The following is a 26,996-nucleotide window of genomic DNA, read 5'->3' as shown; positions in this document are numbered from 1 at the left end:
ATTATAAGGTTATATGCATTATAAGTTGCTTTGACGTTCATCAAACAGTAGCTTCTATCTTTTGAATAACATTAAGTTTACGTTAACTAAGCAATGTCATGTTTGGTTAGTAAATGTGGCCCTGTTTTTAAACACTTGACAGGGTGATGGCAGTGTTGTGCTACAGAATTGTGTAGCATGAGCCAACAGGTATGTTTGCCATGAGTAATCTTTAATTTTTATGAGCAAAATTGCTACTCATTGCTAATCTGCTTTACTCAGGAAAGCCCAGAAGGAATGCCCAACATTTCTACTTTTCTTAGATGATTCCTCATTAGATTTTAAGTTATCATTCTCTCCCTCTGGCTTCAACCATTGTACTATGTTTAAGCACAATTTGGAGGAAATATAAGGACAGATATTTTGAACCTGCGTAGCTTGTCAGTGAATTTCTCCAGTTCCTCCTGTGCCCTTCTTAGTTCTGTCTCCAGGTACTGCTTGGTGGCGTCAAACTCGGTCTCCAGCATCTCCAGCTTATGAGTGGTATAGGACAGCTGCTTCCGTAGGTCGTCCTTCTGCTCCTGCAATGAACTAGACATATACAAAAGGCTGAAGATGACTGAAGATACTTCATCCTACTTAATTTTTTCATATTGTACATCACTGATATGTAACACAGCAGCACAGGAAAGCAAAGCTCTTTAATGAAGCTTATTAAATTAATAATGAAGATGGTAATGATTTACCTTAAATGAGTCACGTACAATGAAATGGACAAATATGTACAGTCTAATTAGCTAATTACGGTAATTATTTAGCGGATAAGATTGGCGGAAAGAGTAGGAGAGGTGGGAATAAATCACAGGTAGTACGGAGATTAGACTGTATGTGACATTTGCATCAGATGTTCATTCTGAAGGTGTTCAGGATAACACTTCACACTTCACACACACATTAGAGCTCTCAGGTTCTAACTTTTGACTTTCACAACATCATGACAAAAAAAATCCTGTAATGCCTTTCATTACATAAAAAATTTCCTCATGTAAACTTTTACTTTATATTGTGATTCTCTACACAATACACCATGATGTAGAGATGAATGATAACTAATATGAGGTGCTTAATAAAGTGTTTTGCAGGCTGATCCCAAGGCCTCCTCAGAAAATCCACATTTTTGCTCCCATTGCACCTGTAACAAGCTGCACTCTATGGCCAAAAAGTATGTAGATACCTGACCATGACACCTACATGAAGGTTTTCTTCTAACTTGTTTTCCTTTAACAATTCTTTACAATTTATTTGTGTGCTATAACATTGTGATATTTTTTTTGAATGAGGTTAAGAAAAACATGGTTTAGAATATAGAATGTGTGGAATATAGATAGTGTGGAAAAACCTGAGTGGCCTGCACTAAACCCTGACCTTTTGGGATGAACTGGAACACCAAGTTCATGCCAGATCTTCTTGCCAGACATCAGTGCCCAACCTGTGTCGAGGTCCCAAGTCTAGAGAATAGCCACCTCCACATCAGTGCCCATGGTTTTGGAATAAGATGTTAAAAAGTCAGGTGTCTACATAAAAAAAAACAATGCATGGTTGAAGTGATTTTTGAGATGGGAAATTATAAAAATGTGGGAAGCCCAAGGACCAGCTTAGAAAAAAAACCAAAACACTTGAGTCAAAGAAAGTGCCTTGATAATAATTTGTTTTTACTCTTACCTTCTTTTCTGAAGTTTACAACCATTTCGAGAAGCTTTTAGTGCAGTTTTCCCAATATATATTTTTTTCATGTTATATTTGGCTTTTTCTTGTGTTTAGTAAATCCACTGCGTGTTGGAGCCCAGAGAATGTGAAAGACCCTAAGTTTTCCTTCCAGAATCAGACAGTAATTTTCTGTCAGTATTGATCCTGATAAAAAGAGAAAAGAGAGAACAATACTACAATCACACAGTCCATAAGTAACGCATTTCCTTCCAGTACCCCTGGAATGACTTCATTATTTTGTTTCTTAATTTAGTTAATTTAACCTAAAGTAAGTCATTGGAGCCAATGGGCTTTAGTGCATGTGTTCAAGTGTGGCTATTTATTTATTTATTTATTTATTTATTTATTTATCTATCTATTTATTTATTTATTTATTTATTTATTTATTTGTTTGTTTGTTTGTTTGTTTGTTTATTTGTTTGTTTGTTTGTTTATTTGTCTATCTATCTATCTATCTATCTATCTATCTGTCTGTCTGTCTGTCTGTCTGTCTGTCTGTTTATTTATTTATTTATTTATTTATTTATTTATTTATTTATTTATTTATTTATTTATTCGTTTTATTATACATATATTATGTAGGGTAAAATTAAAGTAAAATTAATAAAAATCTCTAATTTCTTTCATTTTACTTGTAATGTGTAAAGTGTTTGTGCATTTATAAGCAAATATAAGTTGATTTGACAAAATGACTGTCATGAAAAAACACATTTATAACTAAATGTGTATATAAATATGTATATAAATAAAAGGTTTGACCTCAAAAGTTATTGTGTAAAACGGAGGTGTTAATGCATAGCGATATCATCTTTAGAAAGGATTACGTATTAATCTTGGTTGCACTGTATAGCAGTTTAATATTACCATAATACATCACACAGAAATGTAAATGATCTCCAAAACAATAAATAAATAAATAAATAAATAAATAAATAAATAAATAAGAATGGCTTTTATGTATATATTGAATACCTAAACATTACTATTAATTAATAGTATTGTGTATGGTATAATTAATTAATAGTAATATAATTGTGTACATTGGATACATTATCTTGAGGGCCGAATATTTCATGGACAAACTGATTTACAATGCTTTATTGCCTTAGACGTTGGACGATGTAACTTTTGCAGAGAAGTGCTTGGTCAGCTTAAACTTGTAGGAATGTTTTCTTTATATGAGAGTGCACTGAATTAGTTAACACACTGGCATCATTGTATTAAATTTACAACTTAAAATAGCTAATTCATTGAATTGTAAAAAAGTAAATGTAAAAAAAGTAAAATGCAGATCAATAGGCTAATTAATCACTGGCATTAACGTCGTAATTACAAGTGGGAACTTTAGAAATATTAAAAATATTCAGTTAGCCATATACTGACAGGATACTACATTTTATACGCTGCTTAATCAAGACAAGTTGCTAAATCTCAACACAACCTGATCGGAATGATCAATAACATCGAATAAGATATTTGCCATATAGCATAGATAAGGTTGCTTGCATTCTGCTTCTTAATACATTCTTTCAGTTATCTTCTAGGCTCTTATTGTTGTATAGAGAAATGTTTCATAAAGTGCTGATGAAATAACGACGCTGGCGATTCCACCATCGACTAGCTCCTCAATATCCTCCACAAAGTCAGGCACATCATAGATCCATCATCCCCAATCTGTTCCATCACTGACTGAGCTCTCTGAAGGAGTCTCTGGGATATACTGTATGGTGTGTAATCACGCTTCACGCTTCACAAGATGAAAGAAACCAAGACGTTACTAGGTTTGAGGGTCACTTGTGTATTGTCTGTTATTTATTACTATTTTTTGTAGCATGTCACGTTTTCTTTTTCTCCTTGAAACACAAACTGATACTGATGAAAGGATAGCTACAGTAATCAATGACGTTCCCTCCAGTGTTGCAGTTCCATTGTGTGACTGATGAACAATGACAATAATGAAAGGGAAATGTATTTAACAAAAATATATTCACACAAAAAAAAATCTGAATATGGAATTAATATACTCCTAATATTTTCCTATCATTATTGTTCGCCAGCAAATAATTAACAATTAATCCTGGAAGCCCATTTAAATGCTAGTGTACAGGAGAGCTACACTTGACCTAGACATTCCTTCTGACAACATTTTCCCCTCTCATGTTGCATCTGTATTGAAGCCTTTAGTTATTTGTCACATAGTGATTTGATTTGAATTAAATTTCTTTGCAAATTCCAGCTTCTTAGGAAGTTGGGGTGAAGACACAGGCTCAGACATGATTTAAGGCCCATTTGTGGTTAAACCATTGGGCCATGAGGACTTGGTGTCATGACAACACGATGTCTGTCAAGTCTTTAATTAGAGGACTGGAAGCATTATGACACACACCAGAGAAGCATACAGTATGTGCTCAACTTCGCAATTTTTTTTTCGAAGGAACATATACATTATAGAATTATGTCTCTGGAATGTACCAACTACAAAAACTGGATAGGGGTATAGGAAAGACCACTGACTGCATATACTACACAGTCTACATACCCTATACACACTAAAGTGGTCAATAATATTGTTATTTTTGTACTCTTACTCTCTTTATTGTTGTATGTCAATCCTAAATTGTGTGGTGGTGTTAAACCTTGTTGCAAATCGAATCTCCCATTTGTGAACAAAAAAGGTTCTGGTTTCTATTTTGCTAACTTTTGATGACAAGGGAAAGTTTGCTTCAAAAATGCTGATACAGATTTAAATCTTTGGGGGTGACTTTTCTTAGTATCCTGTGGCTCACTGTGACTTGCTGTTGCATTTGCAAACTCAGCTAATTTCTGCTCGGATACAGGTTTCTGCTTAGACACTTTTACACAGTCCACGTGGATCTAAACATCTTGTTCATTACTATCTGTAACATTTACCAAGCCTGCAAAGCGCATCAGCCGAATTTGATAAAAGACTCCTAGACTCCTAGAGCCTTCTTTGACTTTGCAGTTTGCAGTTTGACTTTGTGATCAGCTTCTGTTTACCCCATAAACATTACTCCAAATTACAAATTTCTCATGGAGAATGGCATCTATTCAAGTTGTGCATTTGTCTTTGCTAGACATTGTAAATCATGTATAAGTTACTAAAAAATCATTATCTCAGTCCCAGAATGCATGCTGTTTAATCAATTTATTAATTCACCATTTTGGACTGTCTTGGCTCCTGAGCACCAGGCTTATTTTATCTGTTAGTATTCACTATAGTTGGATGTTTGAGACTAGCAGGTTGTTTACACCAAGGACCTTTGGTTAGATTTGACAGTGAGTGCAGGAGATCTGATAATACAAACTTCCTTACTGTTTACTTCCCAGAAGATTCAGACAATGAATGAATGTCAAAGTCTTGTAGCATGGTTATGTGTAGACATCCATTCTACCAAGAATAGGTGATAGCAATCTAAGTGTATTTCAGTATCTTTTATATATTATATATATATATTCTTTTATAATATCTTTTATGTCCTGATTATTAAAATGTTGAAGAGTTTTTGTTGTAAGATTTCTGTTATGTCAGGGATTAAATTAAGAAAGTTGGTATCCATCCATTCCAGTAAAGAGGTAGGAGAAAGAGCTGTGTGAGATAAATGTGAATGTTGTCTGCATTACAGTATGATCATATAACCCCAGTTTTATCATCTCTATGCTGGCTACCTGTTATGTTTAGAATTGATTACAAACTGCTGCTACTTATGTACAAGGCTCTTATTCATTTAGCTCCCATGTATCTAAAATGTTACAATCCTTCAGTAGTTCCCAGAAGTCCTAAGTCTATTAAAGGCGGTAGAGCATTTTCGTATTTAGCTCCCAAATGTTGGAATAGTCTTCCTGATAGTGTTCGGGGCTCAGACACACTTTCCCAGTTTAAATGTAGATTAAAAACTCATCTCTTTAGACAGGCATACACATAATACATCCCATAATATTGTGCACTATTACATCAGACTAATATTATGAACAGCAGCTACGTTAATCCCTCTCCACTGCTTGTCTCTTTCTACGCATCCCGAGGCATCCAGAAATTGTACCAGCTCAGATTGTATTCTGTGCGACGAAGACTGAGATGCGGCTGATTCTGTGAGAATCCTGAGGCATCTAGAGATCTACCAGCTCCAGTTATGACTCTGCGATACTCAAAAGGAGATGTAAACTCCATGTTGTCTTTTACATCAATACAACATTTATCAGACTGTATATTTATAATCACACCTTCCAGTGTCACCCAAATGAGGACGGGTTCTCCTTTAGTCTGGTTCCTCTGAAGGTTTCTTCCTTCAAGGGAGTTTTTCCTTGCCACTGCTGCCTGAGTCACCTCAGACTTGCTCATTGGGGATAAATACAAACACATCTAAATATATCTAATATTGATCTTGAATTTTGTATTATATTAATCTTTATATTAATCTTTATAATAACCTTTGTTCTATGTTTATATTCTGTAAAGGTGCTTTGAGACAATGTCCATTGTAAAAAGCGCTATACAAATAAATATGAATTGAATTGAATTGAATTACAGTGTAAGAAAAGGTAGGCCGAAACAGATACCAATGCCGTGAGAGATTATTAGGATAAACAGAAGCAAACTAATCCAAAGTGTTAGGTGAAGCTACAAAACAATGATAAGCCAAGGTGCAAAAGACTCAACAAGAGCAAGAGTACAGTATACAAGTTTTGTGTTTACCACCAGGCCAGAAATACCAGTAAGGAAAGGAAAATGCAGCTCATAGTTAACCGTGTCTGCAATCTGGTACAAATACTGATGAGAGCCGCATCAGCAGAAACAAGAAGGCAATTGATGAGATCAGGACAGAAACCTGATTGAAATGGCTTCAAGAAATTGTCCCTCATTAGAGTGTTGACTTTTAATTAGAACAGTCATTATGATGAAGGTTAGTATTTTTGAGAACTGGAGGAAAAAGAGAAGTGAAGAAACAGGAAGAACCAAAGGGTGAGAGGAGCTACAGCAGTGGAAGTTGTTCAGGTCAGCTTGAAAGAAGAAGAACATTTCTTTAACTTTATATTATATAGAAATGTCTTCTATCTCTCAAAACTTTGTGAGTTAGAGTTATTTATTTGTTATTTAAAGTTTGTTTTTTGTTTTTTTTAAATAACCAAGTCTGTCAAATTGAGTTGTTCATGGCTGATATAACGGCACAATAATAAAAAACATTATGTCAACTTGGATTGTTTAATAATTTATGCATGGAAAATGTTTAGCTTAAATAGTGCATTAATTACAGAAAAACTACTGATTGTTGGCTCAAAAATGTTCACCATCCTGTTCTTCACTCCTAGTTCATCCTAAACCCTCTGCTGATTGTCTGTTCTGTTTTTCTTCCAATATTCTATCTTATACACTATGTCTACTCAAGACATTGTTATGTCTGTTTATTAACCCCTTTTACCAGTTTGCTCCATTATGCCGACTTATTGGACATTTTCAATCATGTTTCAAACTCTCTGAGATAATATGAGGAAGAAACCTTGAGAGGAACCAGGCCCGAAAGGGAACCCATCCTCATTTGGGTGACACTGGACAGGAATGTAAATGATATCCTTTCTACAACAGTTTGTAGCCGAGAGCTCCTGAGGAACTAATAGATCAGCGTAAATTCCCCACAGTTCACCACAGACCCAACACTAATTCCTTCCTGCCAAAGTCCTCAAATGATCACTGATAAAGACCAGACCATACAGCTACACGTCTGACACAACAATGGTCCAAAGAAGGCGTGACAGTTTTCGAGCGGCTTCATCCACAGCAATCCTATGAGTCACTGGCTGTCCATGCAAAATAGGCAGAAATTACATTTGTGGCCTCGGGGAAAAAGAGTCAACAGAAACCTGCCCCTTTTGTGGTCACACCAGCTATAAAAACAGCTCCAAATCCAACTGTTAACAATCTAGCTAACAAATTTGAAGATACTAGATAGTTTGGTTGCCACTCATATGTCAGAGTACACAAACATTTTGCAGTTGTTCTTGCGATCTGGATTTTGACCTTTCATTATCACTTTCTGAGGCTTCGCATGTGAGATGGTTGTGATTCTGTCTCCTGAATGCTATTACAGGTAACCATGTCATTCTGTTGCTTCTTGATTCGAGAGTGCTGCATTTTTTGTTGTCCCACAAAATATACTCAGTTATTCTTATCACTAGCATGGTGATTTTTTTTTATATTTATCATCATCAGTCTACATGGTTCTATATTGCCACAGTCTCCTTTGTGATCCTGTATACAAGATGTGTGCAGAGATAATTCAATAATTCGTAAGAGTCTAAAGCAGCATGGTCTAGCAGCAAGACCTATCCTGAAAGTATGCCTAAAACATACAGGTAAAGTTTCTTCAGCTTTAGTTTCTTATGTTTGCTTGTGTTTCTTTTTATGAACCTAAATATAGTTCAAATGTGAACCAAAATTTTCCATTGTGTTCTTAATTGAACCAAAGATTATAGCTCACCTATTATTATTCCTCTGTTATAAATTAGCGAAGTGAAGATAATAAACTCATGATGAATTGACCCCTGTTGTGATATTTTCATGCCAAATATCTACAATTGAATTTTGACATGATTTCTGACAGGATAAAGGCTAAATGTCCGATTGACTAATTATTGCTATGTATACATATACCCACGGTATATACGGATAAGAACCTAATTAAACAATTTAAACACTTTGGAAATCAACTATTTTTAACCAGTATAAACAAATAAAAAATTATTTATGGCCGCATCTGATATAGATGAGTCAGGACTGTTTTTCCCCCTTTTGGGATAATTTTAGTGGTTGAAGATAACACCTTCAGGTTTAGGACGCTTTTGATCAAGCACTTGAAACAGAGAGCAGAAATGGGTTTGATATCAACAGTTACTTTGAAGATAGAAACAGTTGTGTGAAAATAAAATAAGCTTTTTTGTTTTTTGGAACGTTTCTATGGGAATATTACTCCTAGTAGGCTACAGAAAAAGAGGAATACTTATAAAACTAAACTAAAGTTCTCAAAACTCTGATACTTTCATATGAGCCATTATGCACCAATGTGGAGTGGGACATGACAAAGACATTCAATGCTGAATACAAAAAAAAAAATCAAAAATAAATTGGGAAAAAGAGGAATTTGAAATAAATCAGTAAGAAAGATCTGAGAAAGAGCTCACTAAAGATCAGAATAAATATCATAAGAGCATATAAAATGTGTATTATAATATGAAGCTGATGATAACCTTTTCACATAGCTTATGGCACTGAGATAAAAAAAACTAGTATAGCTAAAATTTAAGAGAAATTTATTTATTTATCTGATAAAAAAAGTTCAACTTAAAAAAGTCATGTTCATAAAGTAAAATCACAGAGAATAACATTGTATATCAGCCTGAATATAGTGACTATAAATAAGTCTTGGTGGAACCGATTCTGTACATTTCAAGTTATTTTTATGTTTTGTTAAACTGGTGATATTGTAGTAAGAAGACTAGCCCGGCATTGACTCTTGCCATCTAGCTCCAGGCTCCTTCCTTTATCAGCTAAATCCATATTACTGCTAGACTCCAAGACACCTAAAACACAAACACACACTTTCTCAGGTCTCCGTCATGTTTTAGCCTTAGGTTCTTTTACTATCTGGATGTTAACGCAGATTTCCATCCTTACCCTCTAGAGTAGTCTTGGGCTATTTCACTGCCTTCTTATTAAGAGGCCAGAAACTGCTTCTAGGCACAGTGACATTTTTTGACCCAAGGGATAAGCTCAGTCATACAGACAGTAGAGAAAAGTAAAAATTAAGTGGCGGCTGGAGAAACCATTTTATGAGACTATCCCATGCAGCAGCTTAGCAGCTAGCGTTGTCATGTTTTGATGAGTGCATTGCTGTTATAGAAATATATGCAGGGCTTTGAATTATGTTACACTACATTACATTTACAGATTTTTCCAGACACCTTTATCATATGATTGCGGTTGTATAATAATTTTTATACAACTGAGCAATTTAGGCACAACAGTGGCAGTTTGGTGGACTTCCGATCAGTAGATCAACACCATAACCAATAGGCTTCCACATCCCCAGGATGTTATTTATTGTTGTTAGTATATTTGTACAGAAACAATTTACTAATGCCTTAACAATCTTATTAGCCATTTGTTGAAAACTTGTTTCCTTGCTACAATCTGCTGTGTAAAGACGTTCTTTTAAACATTTTCAGGAAAGTCATCACCCTAAACAGAAGGCCATTATAACACAAATCTATCTACTTCATGGTGTTTACTAAAAATAACGCTTATAAACCTTAGAACTTACAGCATGAACATTATAAATGTACTTCTATTATCTGTGAAGCTGCAAAAACTAAATTGAATTGAATTATAACTGACAAGATTATTCATGGTTGAGCCGTGTCTGGGCTTGCCATCTTATCGGATATTATATATGCAGCTAAAATAACAGTACACACTGATTCATAGTCTGTGGTTTGTGTTGCTTAACATTGCCAGCAACTACATGTATGTAACACAGAGTAGCTTTGTGAAACTGTTAATGATGTGTTTATGTACAGGGAACATAGCTAGACTATTAGCCTCTGGAGTTATGGATACACTGCCTAATGTTTTCTTGTTTCTCTGCAATATGGACATGCTTAAGACATAATGCTAACCTCTACAGGTTCTCAAAATGTTTCTATGGGACTCAGTAGAAAGCAAGACAGTTACTTTGGTATTTAATAACACTATGAAGATGTGTACTGAATTGAAAGATGACAACAACAACAACAACAACAACAACAACAACAACAACAACAACAACAACAACAACAACAATAATACTAATTCTAATTCAACACTTTCCACTGAAGTGGAAATTTCCACCTCAGCAATCAGAGGAAAGATGTGAAGCTACTGTAAATCTTCCAATACAAGAAATATTTTCTTTCATGTTTTCTTTCTTACACATATTAAATAATAGTCTGTAATAAATAGGTGTCTAGTAATAATTTATTACAACAGTACACTTCAAGTCAAATAGATCAAACTTGGACCCGTCAAAGAAAATAAAGCACAAGCTCCTTCATTCATAATGTAGTGCAACAGCCTGTGGGACACACATCCTTTTAACACTCACCACACACACACACACACACACACACACACACACACACACACAGAAACGCATGCAAGGCTCCCGTATCTTACCATTTGTGAGCTTTGCGTCTCATTTTCAGATCAGATCACAGTGTACATGAGTCTATATCCTTTTTCTTTGAGCAGAATGCATCAGAACTAGCCTTCGCAGTTCCTCAGCAGAAAGGGCTGCTTTAGCAAGCGCTAAAAACCTCAGTCCAGATGGAGGCAGGGGAGAGATAATAGGAGAGAGAGAGTGAGAGAACGGAGGGAGGGAGTAGGGGAAGGAAACAGCACACAGAAAAAGTAAAAGAAAGCAGCCTACCTAATGACATGTGTCACTCCATCAGAGGCCTTGCACAAAATATAAAAGAAGAAACATAAAAACAGAGATCAGAGGTTAACCTTTCCTTGTACTACCTGCTTCAGACATCCGACTGCTTGGTGCTAATGTTTAATGAGCACCAATTCACAAAATAACACATGGTCCATTCAGAAAATGAATGTGGATGCTGGTTTCATTCAATTTTTATTTATTTATTCATTTATTTATTGCCTATTTAGGTGATGGGGATTACACAGTATGGAATAGAAGTCAAGAGGTTATTTCAGCTATTATGATAATATAGTGATTCAAATTTTGCTCCCATTTTGCTTCCACTAAATCTCTAAAATTGCTCAGCCTCTAAGCATATGACTGGTGATGGAGATGTGAAGAAACAGTATGATAGACTCATACACAAACACACACAGTAGAATGACTCATTTTTGTATTGACAGTGATCCCTTGCTAAGCTGCAGTGAGCTTACTCACCAGGCACAGCCAGCTAGAACAAAATCCGTCCTTAGATTTTACCCACAGTTGAGAAACCAAACCTTCTCCATGCCAAGGGCTTGTGAGGAACAGAAAAGCACATCAAAATGCAAAACACACTGAACCTTGAGGAAGGTTTCACTCCTGTCAGCCAAGAAAAGGAAGGTGAGGCTACAATGGGCTCAGGCTCAAACAAACTGTACATGAGGGGAGATTTTTTTTTATAAAACACTAGTTGTTTGCTTTCCACTCAGTTCAAACTAGCCTGGTCATTCCCCTCAAGGTGTTATCCTCACAGAACTGCAACACCCCCCCCCACACCCCCATGCAACCTATAGAGCCCACTTTCTGAAATACTTAAACCAACAACCATACCACAAAATCACAGACATGTTAAATGTATATATTAACTGAACTTTATCACCTGTTCTTGCATGAATTTATGTGTGGCTCAAGCGGTGAAGGGTTTGGGTCATTGATCAGGGTTCAATCCTCTGCACTGCCAAGCTGACACTGTGGGCCCTTGAGCAAGGTCCTTAACCCTCTTTGCTACAGAGGTGTTGTATCATGGCTGATTCTGTGCTCTGACCCCAACCTTCAAAGTTGTGATATGTGAAGTAAGAATTTAACTATGCTGTAATGCATATGTGACAAAATAAAGGCTTAAATGCTATGTTTTTATGTTCTACATGAATGTACAGATGTGGGGTACAGATGCTCCTATTGAAGTGTCAAGCCATGAACTCCTGTTGTACTTGGTCTACAATTCTGTATATTTATAGGTAGGTAGGTGATACGTGTTAAAGTAACATTCACATTAATGCCTGGACCCAAGGTTTTTCCAACGAAGCATAGCCCAGAGCATCTCATCGCCTCCATGAACCTGTCTCCTTTCCATAATGCATCTTGGTGCCAGGTCTTCCCCAGGTAAGCGATGCAACCACTCATTGTAAGTGCTTTCAGTGGTAGACAGGGTTCAGCACAGGCAATCTTACCATACTGGTCCATACACAGCGAACTGTAATGCACTGTTATGTGTGTTCTGTTATACTGTGGGATCAAACTGATTAACCTTCAACCCCATTGTGAATCAGTGAGTGTTGGGCTCCCATGACCCTGTCAGTAGTACACCGGATGTCCTTCCTTGGACCACTACTGTTAGCCACTAACCAGTGCATAACGGGAACAACAGAAAAGACCTGCTGTTTTAAGGATGCACTAATTCAGTCATCTAACTATCACAATTCAGCCATTGTCAGATCCTTACCCATTTTTCCTGCTTCCACATCAACTTCTGCCTAAAATATCCCACCCTTTGACAGTGGGCTATATTTGTGTGTGTGAATACGCATAAACCCCTTTTGTCCTCATGGTCAATGCCTTTATATCACCTACTGGTACATGTAACCATGGTTACTAAACACCAGAGACAGAATGTGATGTGATGTTCCTCAGTGGGATTAACCCTGAGAAATGTACCCCAGCATTCAGCCCAGTGGGTCAAATCAATAACACACATATACACATACCCTTGTTTAAACACGTACATGTGTTTTAAAAATGTCTATCTGCCTACTATTTCACCACACACACACACACACACACACACACACACACACACACACACACACACACACACACACACACACACACACACACACACACACACACACACACACACACACACACAATTGATTTGTATTTGAATATTCTGAGAAACAGCCACAGTCTGCCAGTGTGATTGTTTTTTTTTTTTAGTAATGCAAAGATACAGTTAAAAAGAAGCACTGCCATGAATTCTAACAGGGGAATTTAAGTTGTTCTCTAATGCTCCAGACATGGCAGGCACCAGTTTTTTATGCCAGTGGGAATAGGAAAACTGTCTATGTGCATGTTTTCTGCATTCTCCATAATCCTAATTTATCACCCGTTCCCCCAAAGACTAGCTTTAAAATGATCCTATAAATATATGTGTGAATGATGTGCATTGTGTCCCATACCTGGTGTATTCCTTACACCTATTGTCTGTAGGATAGGCTCCAGATCTACCATAGTCCTCAATGGAACCATGTCATTAAGATGTATTACTGAAATATTACTGAAGACACTTAACAAAATAGGGATGTAGCAGAGATCAGATATATTTATTGTTTATATCTCTCTGAGTAGATTTGTAGCAAACATATATTACTAAGCTAAACTAAAGCATAAATGGAAAAATTCCCAAATGATTGATTACAAAAATATGGCACTGTATACATTTACAGTATTTGGTTGACACCCTTATCCAGAGTGACTTACATTTATCTTATTTATACAACTGAGAAATTGAGGGTTAATGGCCTTGCTCAGGGGCCCAGGAATGCAGCTTGGTGGCCCTGGGTTTTAACCAATCATTTTAACCAACCAATCATTTCACAGCATCAACATGTATAACATCATGCAGATACCGGTCAAAAGCTTCAGTTATTGTAATTAGTGGGAACCAATGGAACTTCAGTGACATTTAACAGTGGCAAGGTTGCTGATGCCAGATTGGCTGGTTCAAGCCTTTCAGAAACTGCTGATTGCCTGGTAATTTCTAGTCAACAAAAAACATCCTGGATGTGGAGGGTCTTCATGCTGAAAGACCTTCTAAATGAGAAAGATTAGAGGAAAATCTTTAGATGGTTCTGTTCTTATGGGAAGTCTATAGCAACTCAAATAATCAGCCTTACTATCATGGTGAGCAGAAAAACATCTCAGAAACCATAGATTCATGAACATGTGTCTCAGATTCTTATTCTTAACAGGAATAGAACCTCATATGATTTTCTGATGTTGTAGCACCTCCACCACAATGCTTAATGTTTCGTATGTTATGAGATGCTTTTCTGCTCACCACAACTATAAAAAGTGATTATATGATTATATCCTTCTTGGCAACTCAAACCGATCTGGCCATTTTCCTCTTACCTCTCATCAATTTTTGATTACTGGAATTTTTTTCAGATTCAATTTTTTTGTTCCATTTTATTTTCCTTATTTGTTTACAGCATTTGCTGAATAACAAATGCTTGATTTTGAATGTAAATGCATCTAAATGGTACTTACTAAATTGCTGTTAACACTTCTTGGTAAAGATGAGCAGTAAGATGTTCTCAGAATGCTGTCTGTCTTGACCGAAACAACCTTGGGGTGTTTTCTTCCAACAGAGTTTGTTTGCGATAGTTTTGGACCAGCCAGCAATGTTTTTCTCTCCTTGTCTTGTTCTATTTGGTGTTCTTTCTTTCTGTTTCTAGCTTCTGTGAATTTGAGCTCATCTTCTGTATGTACACTGCCTTTATTTCTTTGTTGTTCCATGAAAATCGTTTTCTCATGTGCCCTTATAGGAGTTTCAGTGGAATCCAGAAACCTGCAGCTTGGTACAGACTTTTTCCACTGGGTCACTGGTAAAACAGAGTTAGTCTTTTTGGACTGCCAAACACTGGGTAGAGGATCTCCATTTAACCTCGAGTTAGAGCTTGATAGTGTTGACTGTTGCGAAGAGAAAGAAGAGGAGTGGGTAAAGTTTTCAAAAGATGATGGCAGAATTGGAATAGTTCCCTCTTTCTGGGACACTAAACCAAAAGCTTGTAGACTCTCGGGATCCAGTACGCTGCAAGTTACTTCGTTTAGAAATTGAGAAAATTTAAGCTTGGCTTCAATCTTTTTTTCAAAGTGTGCTGAAACAGCAGAGCTATTATGACTGGAGCTCTGGCTCGGCACATTAACCTTACATTCCATGAGTACTTTCTCTGAGGATTTTTGGCTCTCTGTCTTTCTGTCGCTTCGCTGGCGATCCAAGTCCTGATGGCCAGACTCTGAGTCGCTTGCTGGTTTAGGCCGACTGCCTGAGCTGGCACGTACTCTAAAGACCTCCTCACTGTGCTGCTTGATGGAGCTTCGCAGGAGACAGGTGGCTCCTGAGCTCCAACTGTTTGTTTCCCAGCTGTCATCCTCACTTGAGCTTCCACTCTGTACACTGGAACTCGAGCTTCTTAAACTGGTTCCGGAACTGTGGAAACTGGTAGAAGCACTAGAAAAGCTATGTTTTGGGCTTTTAAGTACAGAAGCGGACGAAAATCTCTTGAGGTTGGATAATGAGCCTTTTAAATGGTGCAGGGAGTTCTGTAGGCTTGAGTCTGAGGTCTTCCTGCTAATCTCTGATTCCTTGTGACTGAGGATAGATCCAGGTCCATGCAGATTAGTAAAGGATCCCTGTAATGTGGGAGATGAGTGACTAGATGAACAATGTGGATGTGGGTCCTCCTCTGGGTCACTCATCCATGCCATGAACACAGGACAGGAAGCAATGGAAGAACATGAGCCATGATCCTGCCTGTTAAACAGGGTTTTGACTTGTTTCTGTGTAGAGATAGATCCATTTTGAATGATACCTTGACCTGGTTTTGATGCTCCTTTTTGCATTTTTGGTCTAAAGTCCACACCATCAAAGATTGTGTCCAAAAGGAAGTGGACCATGGTGAGTTGCGCTGCCCAGATTTCATCACTTTCCCACCCCTGTCTTTGCAATCATTCACCCTAAATAGATTTGCTTGTCTGTGCCATGGAACAACACTCGGACCAGGAGGCTGACATACTTTGTCAACCACACACCCTGTTCTGTCAGTGCCAATATGTGACAATCAGTAGATTATATGCATGAATAGACCTAAATTCTGTATAAGCGCTTCTTTTTGTGTAATAAAAGCTGATGGAGGCTAATACAAAAAAAGGATGGTCCATTCTATTCTGACAACCATCGTGCTAATTATATACATATTGATATGCTCTAACTGTTAGCTTTCCAGGTCACTTGCTTCTTAATGCAAGGTATTGATTTTAGATACCACGTGATAAGGATGTTAGCGGTGGTGCAGAATCTGAGTACCATAAATCAATTATTCATTGGAATTGTGTTATTTGTGTGTCACTGTATCTCCTCATAATGCAACATATATGTTTATTTCTATCTCTAGTTTTGCTTGTGGACTACAGAGACTACCTTATTGTAGGTTTAACTGCATCTTCATGTTCATGTTCATCTTCATGCTTATGTTTTTGTACAGGAGTACTGTATAAAATGTTATTTATCGCTGAAAGTGGTGCTAAAGTTGGATTCCAAAGGTAAGGTAAAATAAATATACGTATATGTATTAGTGAGGTCTAAAGTGAAGGGGTTCAGAAGATTTTTAAGTTTAAATGTTTAATTTGATAACAATTATTTCATATTTAAAATATACACTGCATAATCTCTTCAGATTATAGTTTATCTTTACATTATTATATATATATTATTATTATCATTATTATTATATATGGGTAAGTTACTAAAATATAAGGTAAACTTTATTGGCAATATTAGAGTACAGAGTACAGAGACAATGAAATGCAGTTAGCATCCAACAAGTGGTGAAAATAATAGTAAGTTAAAGGAAATATAGAAAGGTTGTGGTGCAATAAGTTAGGATAGCAGTGTATAAGTGTACAAGTAATTAAAGGCATTAATGGCAATCAGTTAATGTAACTGAAATATGGTGAAGGAGATGTGACAATGTGATTACAGCAAAGAAGATAACTGCAGACAAATATGTGCAAAATAACATTCTAATATAAATAATTGTAATGATAAATGATGATCGCAGTAACGTGGAAGTATTTGTCGCAGGAATGTACAATACAGTATTATATGGTGTCTAATGCTGATGTTTAGTTGTTAAATAGAAGCTGGCAGTTAAGTTAGCTTGCAGGAATATTAGCTGTATATGTAGCCTACATAGAGCTTACATAGTTTTTAAAGTGGCCCACCAAAAGGGCAGAGATGGATAATGTGCCTTCATATGTGCAATGATTTCCAAGTAAAAAGTAATGGAGGTGAATAAACTGTGGCATTATGTAAAAACAGGCTTGTAGAACCAGATTTAAATACATTAGAGACATGCGTTCCTTAAGAGGAGAAATAATTTACTGAAAATAGCCAACGAAATTGTAGACAACCAAAAAGTACAGAGGCATGAAACAACAAATACACGTTGATTCGGTTATGGATGAATCAAACACAAGCTGTAGAAGTCATGCAAATTAATATGACACATACACACACATGAAAAAAAAAAACATATCAAAAGCAGAAAACAAACAAACAAACAAACAAACAAACAAACAAACAAATAAATAAATACATGCAAGGAGGTAAGAGACACTATAAAACAGCGCTGCAGGCTACCACAGGGATGTGGACCGAGTTACCAATGCAAATTAAATTATAAGTGTGCAAATTATTCAGACAAGTAAACGCTCATAAAGCCTTCAGCGCTGAAGGAATTTCACCACATGTCCTCAAATCCTGTGTGTTTCAGCTGTCCCAGGTCTTTATACACATCTTTAACCTTTCACTAATAACTTCTACTGTTCCATTGAGTCTAATGAAAATGATCTGTTGTGATGAATTGCATGAAAAAACTGTGCTTCATGAGCAGTCATATTTCTTCCACCACTGAGCCGAAGCAACCGTTGACAGCATCGCTTTTGTTCTTCTAGAATCTGAAAAACCTATCAGGATGTTATTCGGGAAAATTTCAAGACCTCAGACACCACCAGATACTGGGATTGGTCCAGCATCTTGGATGCCTTGCTTGCAGCACATGTCCTGATCTCCGTTCTCCACTCTGACAGCATAAAAACAAACACCATTCACCTCAGAAACTTGCCCCTGAGAACACCGGAGCTGTGAGAAGTCAACACTTTCTGATTCACCACCATGACTCCACTTTCCTTTATATTGATAATCACAATCAAATTAACTTAATGGTTTGTTATGTCACGTTTCCCCTGGTGAATTTCCAGACCTTTTTATAGTATAGTGATTTATAATATTGTTTTTATGAACAGTATATAAATTATAGCTGGTCAGCAGTGCATGCACACGTACAGTAGCGGTAGCAATGGCGTCTCATACATTGTTTAATAGTATATTTATCCCAGTATACTTAATTGTGTAGATCATTTTATGGAGTGCTTGACAGAGCCAAAAGCTTTATGAACTGCACAATAAGGCCCTTGACTTGAGCTTTAAACATACACACACACACACACACACACACACACACACACACACACACACACACACACACACACACACACACACACACACACACACACACACACACACACAATAAATAATTCAACAAAATTAAATTCGGCATGTATTACAGTGCCCTCTGGTGCTTATCAACATCTGCTGGCTTTTGCTTCTCTGAAATTTTTAGAGCTTGGAGTGTTAATGTTGTGTTATTTTTTTTAAAGAGAAAAAACCTTTCTACAAAATATGTACAATCTGCTTAATATATAAGAAGCAAAATGAAATACGTTTTAATATTTTTAGTAAAGCAAAAATCTGAAGTAATGGAATAAATCATTTTGCACAGACTGATGGATTTAATTTTCCCATCATCTTAAACATATCTTTTACATCTCTCAGACCTAATCTTAAATTCACAGGTTTATATCAATGTGCTCGTTCTAATGATTTTTATAGTATGGATTTAAACGATGACTTGTATGTTAGACACATTAAAAAAATTATGTTGTTGTCCTTTCGCTGCTCCATGTTTGGGTTCGCCATAGCGGATCATCCAATCCACATATCTGATTTAGGTACAGGTTTTCGATTGCCTTTCCTGTCCCAGCGCTGCCATTTTATCCGGGCTTGGGACCGACATTTAGAGTTGGGCTGGATTGGTTCCCTGCCTGGGCTGTGACAGTGAGTGCGTGGGATCCTGACACTATACCACCAGGGCCCAATTTAAAAAAGGTAGTTGCTAATTTATTTTATTAGAACAGGAACTCGCAGGATCTATGGACTAGTTCCTGAGACTTAATGTTACAATTAATGTCTGTTCAGAGTCTCACACATTCTCTCTGTGTTCTTATGGGTTTCCTTTGGGTTCTCTGGTCTCCTCTCACTGTCCAAGAACATTCTAGTAGACTGTTTGATGTGTGTGAATGAGTGTGTGATGGACTGGCACTCCAACCAAGACAAATTCTACTTTTGTGGGCCCATAGGCTCTGGATGTCCTGCCATCATCCTAAAGCTGTAACTGATAATGAGTGAATGTTGTGGAAGACCGTTTTTAATGAGTATACAATTTGTAGAGCGTGTGTATACTGTATGTGTCCATGCATGAGTGTGTTTCTTTTTTTTTTTTTTTATAGCTGAAAAAACCTGGAATCTGTGCTTGTGCTTTGTGCTGTTGCCATGTCAACAGTCTCCTGCATATACATGAGAAGAAGGATGTTTTTCAGAAAACCAGAAGGAAAAAGGATCACATTAAATAATGATACATGTAATGTTATATTTCGTGTAATGTTAGCTCACAGATTTGTTTGAGTGCTTTATTTGTGTAGAATACATATCTACAACATCCTGGAATAACAACAGGCAATGAGTATTACAAATATTATTTTGATGTTGGCATTATGTTTCTGAGCATAACAATACATTTCAATTCAATTCAATTCAAGTTTGTTTTTGCAGCATGTTTACCAATAAACTTTGTCACAAAGTGGATTTACAGAAATGTATGAATTCAGGATATAAAAAATTCAGTTTATAAATTTATTGCTAATGAGCAAGCCACAGGTGATGTGGCAAGGAAAAACCTCCTGAGACTATAAGAAGAAGGAACCAGAGTCCAAAGGGAACAGCCATGCTTATCTGGTTGACAATGGATAGTGAGATTAGAAATCATTTCTTTCTGTAACTTTTCTCAAAAATTGCAAAATGATGGAGTGCAAAATCTGTGTTAATTGTAGTCCTAAAGCTATTATGGCAACTGCAGTCGTAAGCCATTGTTGCAGAACTGTTTTTGTCAATCGTCCAAAGCCAGCTTCATGATTTCTAAGGGCCAGTTGTTCAAAAAATTTAATCTGGTTCAAAATAATCCGGATTTGGAAATGCCATTTTTTCCTATTCAGGATCAGGTAATCCGTCTTACTTTTATGCCGGTCTTTCAAAGCAACATTGGATTGGATCACCCTGATCCACATTTTCAAGTCCGGATTACTCTAAATACGGATGGGGTCACTGTAAGAGTTTTTTATTTTGAGACAAAACCCATAAATAAAAAACATCCACTTCCATTCATAATTTCTTTTATGACTCCTCATCTGAGTCATAAAAAATAAATATACATTAACAAATACATTGTGGATATTTTGAAAACGTCTTAAAAAAATAAAATGGCTAAATGTTCAATAGTTAACAAAATAAAGAATGTTTAGGGTTCTTTTTCATCTGAGGAGGACAGTGGAGGTGGATCTGAAGTTTTGGTTTGAAGTTTTGCTTCAATAAAAGTATATACACTAAATGATACAAATTTATTATTTAACCCATTTTAAAGTTTTACTACATTTTCCTCCTGGAATCCACCTTGAAATCCTACCCCCTGTTGGGATCAGGATAATCCTGTTTTTTTTTGGATCAAAGTTATCCAAATCCCACTGACAAGTTTTGAACAACACAAACTGAAGGTTTGATCCAGATTAAAACTAGGATTGGATTCTGTAATCTAATCGGATTTCAGATTCCTTCTTTCCCTTTTGAACAACCCATTTTCAAGATTTGATCCAATCAGATAACCAAAATCCGATCAGCTTACCTTTGAACAACTGGCTCTAAGTGATAGCATTCAAACTATTCTTATATATTAGTGTGGTCCATCTTCAACAGCAGTGACCATTTATTAAAAACTATATAACATTGATTGTTTTCTTTTTTTTTCCTCGTACAGTATAGGTCATTGACCCACTTAACATTTATATACTGTAAATAGTGGTTTCAGCAAATGGCTATTTGACCATACAATCCAATTCTTATGCTACATTTTTTCACTGTTGCCCAGACAGATGTAAACAGTGTGTGCAGTCTTTAAAAAAAGGAAAAAAATGGCATAGTGGGAATTATTTTACATATTCAGTATAATAAATCATTAACATATAGAATCATTGCACATACAGTACAAGGCTATTCTGATACAGAGTCTGATATCAGTACAATACAAAAGAAAATGTTCACAGTCAAACATGTACAGTATAGTTCACAGGTACTGTAGGAATATCTTTGATTTAAGATTTCTTTGCTGCTACATTTGTATTATCAAACCACAGCTGCTACAGCACTAAGATTTGAAGACTTTGGCAGGAAAGAATCATTTATAATGAACTCTTAATACCATTCGACTCAAACATTATTTATATTTACATTATTTCCTGTCCAGTGTCGACAAATGAGGATGAGGTTCCCTTCTGAGCCTGGTTCCTCTCAAGGTTTCTTCCTTATATTCTATCAGGGAGTTTTTCCTTGCCACCATCACCACCGGCTTGGTCATGAGGGCTAAATGTTCGAGATGTAAGAGTGCTAAACAAATAACTAAAATTAAACTGAATTAAAAATGTATACCACAAACAACAGCGGTCTCAAATCTCAGACCGTTCTCATTTGAGCGCATGAAATATCAACAACTGGGAATCCACTTATATCAGCGAAAATCAGGGATTTATTTCTTTATTGTTTAGATTTATTATCATGGATAATAGCTGCTTTATATAATGCATAACAAATTCAGAACTACAGAAAGAAAAAAGATCACATTATATATATATATATATATATATATATATATATATATATATATATATATATATATATATATATCACACAATGATACCTAGTCTAGATCATATGGCTGTATAAAATACATAACTATTTTGCTTTAATCCACTAATTGCCTAATATCATTCCACAATAAGTCTATAGTGACACTCTGTTTCCCAACATTGAACCAAATTTGCTGAAAATGTTACGTGTGTGAATATGTAGGCATATAACGACTGTGTGACTATCTGCTTAGAATGAACAATGCTGAAGAGGCATTTATCTAAAGCACAGGTTCTTTTCAGCACGTCTTTCTCAGCAGCCTGATCCACCCCTTGCGTTCATTATGGAGGCAAGCGTCTCTAAGGTGGAAGTACGGGTTGTAATCTCCTAATAAGCAAGCAGGCAAGCGCATTCTTTATTTTGAAGAAGCTGTCACCGGCCAAAAATAAACTACAGTGTGGGCGACTGCCAGCTTCTTGATATTAAGCTGGCACTCGAGGAGTGGTTTCATTGGTTGGAGGAGACCCTCAATTCCCTCATCATCTACACTGAACATGGCAATCTGGAGATGATCAGAAGGACCCTTTATCTATCTCCTAATCCCCTACACACTAGATGTAGTGGACTGTTTTTGACGCAAATTATTATTACTTCTAAACAGGAGTGGAGAGGTGAAAGTATAGATATATCGATAGTGCGTCAAAATCTTTGCATTTCATGACCAGAAAAATAAACTATAGAACAGGGGTATTCAATTAAAATTCAGAGAGGTGCAGTTACTAAAATTTCCTCCCAGCAAAGGTCCGAATCTTATATTGTCACTTAAAATAGTGTACCCTCATGTTAATAAAATCAATAACGCACATACATTTCTATATAATTTATTGTTAAATTTCAAGTGTTTTCAAAGCCTGAACTTGTATGGCACTTGAATGGAAAACAATACTGTAGTTGTCTTTACTACATGTCAAGTAACAGACAACAGACACTGAATTTCTTCTGAATAAAATAAATAAAAAGTGCAAACACAGCTTTGAGCAGCCTGAACTTAGGGCCTATATTTCAAGTAATGTAAAACATTCAGAATCTTTTGAATAAAATAAAAGTGCTTTTAATCTTTAAGAAAAAAATTAAACAAAAGACTTTTGAGCTGCCCCTTTTTTAAACATTAACTACATTAATAACACAGGAACCTTTGGGCAAAAGAACATTTCAAGTAAAATAGAACAGGGCAGAAAGCCGTGCAGAGCTTTGAGCAGCTCCCTTTTTCCTTTCTCCTTTCTTACTCCCTTTCCATCTTCTGTTCCTAGTGAGAGAAATGGGCATGTAACTGTCCTGCCAGCAGGTTGAATCTTAATTGTCCTGCCAGTGTAATTAGGTGCATTACTGCCACCTTCTGCTCTGGAGTATGGAACAGAAACAATCTGTTTTTGGCTTGGCCGAACGAAAGATTTATCTTTTTATTAATATCAAAGAGCTTATAATCTTATAATATTAGATTATAATAAGGAGATGCTTAATATGATAATATTAGAATTTTAACGGGCCCGGGCAGACACGTCACTCGGTCCGGATCCGGACCGCGGTCCGCCATTTGGTGATGCCCGCTAAAGAAGAAAGAACGTAACTCTAATTATTTTCATTTTGGGTTGCCAGAAATGTCTTATATGTTCTTTCATGTTTTTGTAACCTGCTACAGTCTGGGATTTGTGTTGTATTGCAAGCAACTGCACCTTTTCAAACTGCTGCTCATGTTGCATCCTGGAGCAGTGTATCAGAGTAATGGGGGCAAGGCCAATTCTTGTACTCAAATGACTTCTTTAATTTGCTCTAGGACTTCAGGCTAAAATGCTATAAATGTAAAATGTAATATTAACTTATTGCAAATGTTACCACAAGTGACTTTTGTGTTGCTTTTGTGTAGCAGTCCAGCAGTCCAGTCCATAAAATTGTAGATTGTATAAATTGTTAAAACTTTTTAAAATTTCCTAGACTTTTGGTAGATTGGCAAGTTGTTATGTTCTGAAAAGGTCTGAAGACGTTTGGTGATGTACAAAAACAAAGCCCAATTTTTTTAAATTATTGTGATCTGAACATAACTGTAACAACATCTGTGGACCAGCCCCGAGGCTATGAAAATACTGCTGCCTTTTCATAATTTTCCATTGCAACTGCAAAACCAACACAACCAGTCCAATGGCACATGGAGGTAATGCATGCAGAAATTCAATTTAATTCAATTCAAATTTATTTGTATAGCGGTTTTTACAGTTGACATTGTCTCATAGCAGCTTTACAGAGCATAAACATAGAGCAAAAGGTTATTATGAAGAATAATATAAAGATTAATAGAATACAAAATTCAAGATCAATATTTGATATATTTAAATGTGTTTGTATTTATCCCCAATGAGCAAGTCTGAGGTGACTCAGGCAGCAGTGGCAAGGAAAAACTTGAATGGAAGGAAGAAACCTTGAGAGGAACCAGACTCAAGGAGAACCCGTCCTCATTTGGGTGACACTGAAGGGTGTGATTATAAATATACAGTCTGATAAATGTTGTATTGATGTAAAAGACCACATGGAGTTTACATCTCCTCTTTAGTATCACAGAGGCTAACTGGAGCTGGTAGATGTCTAGATGCCTCCGGATTCTCACAGAGTCGGCCTCATCTCAGCGGAGGTCCAAAATCTTCATCCCACGGAAGACAATCGGAGCAATTTCTGGATGCCTCGGGATGGGTAGGAAGAAAGAAGCAGTGGAGAGGAATTAACATAGCTACTGTTCATAATATTAGCAAACACTATATAATAATGTTCATTTGGTCAGATTTAATTGAGCACAATATTATGGGATGTATTATGTGTATGCCTGACACATATAAAAAGAGATGAGTTTTTAATCTACATTTAAACTGGGAAAGTGTTTTTATTCTACATTTAAACTGGGAAAGTGTGTCTGAGCCCCGTACACTATCAGGAATACTATTCCAAAGTTTGGGAGCTAAAAATGAAAACTCTCTTCCACCTTTAGTAGACAGATATTCTGGGAACTACCAGAAGTCCTGAGTTTTGTGATCTCAGAGACCATGAAGGATTGTAAAGTGTTCGAAGACTAGTTAGATACATGGGAGCTAAACCATTAAGAGCCTTGTACATAAGTAACAGCAGTTTGTAATCAATTCTAAACTTAACATGTAGCCAGTGTAAAGGTAATAACATTGGGGTTATATGATCATATTTTCTTGTCCTGGAAAGAACTCTGGCAGCTGCATTTTAGACTAACTGTAGCCTGTTTATTGAAGATGCAGGACAATCACCTAGTAATGCATTACAATAGTCCAGTCTAATATGGGCGATGTGATTTTCAAAACACAAGTTGCTGTCTAATATAACACCCAGGTCTTTCACTGTCGAGCTAGTAGTAACAGTACATCTCTCTAAATGGAAGTTTAATTGTGAGAGCTATCACTGGGCAATTGAGAGAGCTATCACTGGGCAATGTTCTTACAGCAAGAACATTTTTCAGGCGATCAGGTTCACGGTCTGATGGCAGTCAGAAAATCTTTTGGGCTGTCTATATCTAGCAGGGATATCATTAGCAACTACCCCAGAAACTGTGAATGGCTGCACCTCAAACCATTAGAGCGTTGGATGAATGCTTAATGATTGTCAAAGCATACATCAGTATTGTTGACATGGTTGGTGTGTACTCAGACTGAGACATTTGTCTAGTATGGATTTTTTTCTTTTGATGTACATCTTCCAGCACAGAGGGAAAGAGTAACAACAAGAAGGCTAGGGGATGAGGGAAAAAACCTGAAAGGAAAGTGAAGGCATATCCCTGAAATGGGCAACAGTTTGTTTCCTAGCAATCAGACACCTTACTGCCCGTTGTAGTATGCAGACTAAACAGACCAAATAGAGCAATAATCTGACTTCTGTGGGCCCTCCATGCCCATTACCCATCACAACAGACTTTTATCCCAGATGAATGTGCAAAGCAGATGACACCTAGAATTTATGGGTTTGGTTCTTAGGGCTTTGCCAGGTGTCAGAGTGCATGTATTTTTTTTATAATAATTATGTTGTTCTATCGTCATGCTGAAAGGCATGGACAATATTTTTGCCATATTATCACAGTTTCAGAGTTTCTGCACAGCTGATTAGAAGCATCTCTTTCTAAGACTTTGTGTTTGGTCATCTATCATTTCATGGGGAGCTCATAAACGTCTTGAAACTTTTAGTAAAGGTCCAGAATATCTCTGAACTTGTTATTTGTGCTTATGGGCCAAATGGCAGTGTAGAGTACCCGACCTTCTTGGCGTCTCTGGGAGTGGTGCTAGAAAGCACCCCGACCGGGGACTCCGTCGTTCTACTGGGGGACTTCAACGCTCACGTGGGCAGCGACAGTGACACCTGGAGGGGCGTGATTGGGAGGAACGCCCCCCCGACCTGAAACCGAGTGGTGTTCTGTTATTGGACTTCTGTGCTAGTCACAGTTTGTCCATAACAAACACCATGTTCAAGCATAAGGGTGTCCATCAGTACACATGGCACCAGGACACCCTAGGTTGGAAGTCAATGATGGACTCTGTGGTTGTTTC

General features: G+C 36.7%; 1 protein-coding gene across 4 annotated transcripts in view; it reads right to left on the bottom strand.

The window, feature by feature from the left end:
- The window catches only part of LOC113651121 (brain-enriched guanylate kinase-associated protein), a 28,617-nt gene extending 17,431 nt beyond the window's left edge, over positions 1–11,186 (bottom strand). The window contains exons 1-3 of one of the 4 annotated variants that reach the window (XM_027159793.2): positions 10,970–11,186; positions 1,702–1,890; positions 409–570 (exon numbers count right to left, since the gene is read on the bottom strand). In XM_027159793.2, coding sequence (XP_027015594.1) covers positions 409–570; positions 1,702–1,772 — 233 coding nt within the window. In that variant the 5' untranslated portion in view covers positions 1,773–1,890; positions 10,970–11,186. The other 3 variants (XM_027159794.2, XM_047821371.1, XM_047821370.1) reach the window with 3 other exon arrangements.
- Positions 11,187–26,996: the final 15,810 nt, after the last annotated feature.

The sequence above is a fragment of the Tachysurus fulvidraco genome, chromosome 12 (genome assembly GCF_022655615.1).
Source record: "Tachysurus fulvidraco isolate hzauxx_2018 chromosome 12, HZAU_PFXX_2.0, whole genome shotgun sequence".
In the NCBI taxonomy this organism is placed as follows: domain Eukaryota; kingdom Metazoa; phylum Chordata; class Actinopteri; order Siluriformes; family Bagridae; genus Tachysurus; species Tachysurus fulvidraco.
The sequence above is the reverse complement of the archived record's forward strand: the minus strand, read 5'-3'. Positions and strand labels throughout refer to the sequence as shown.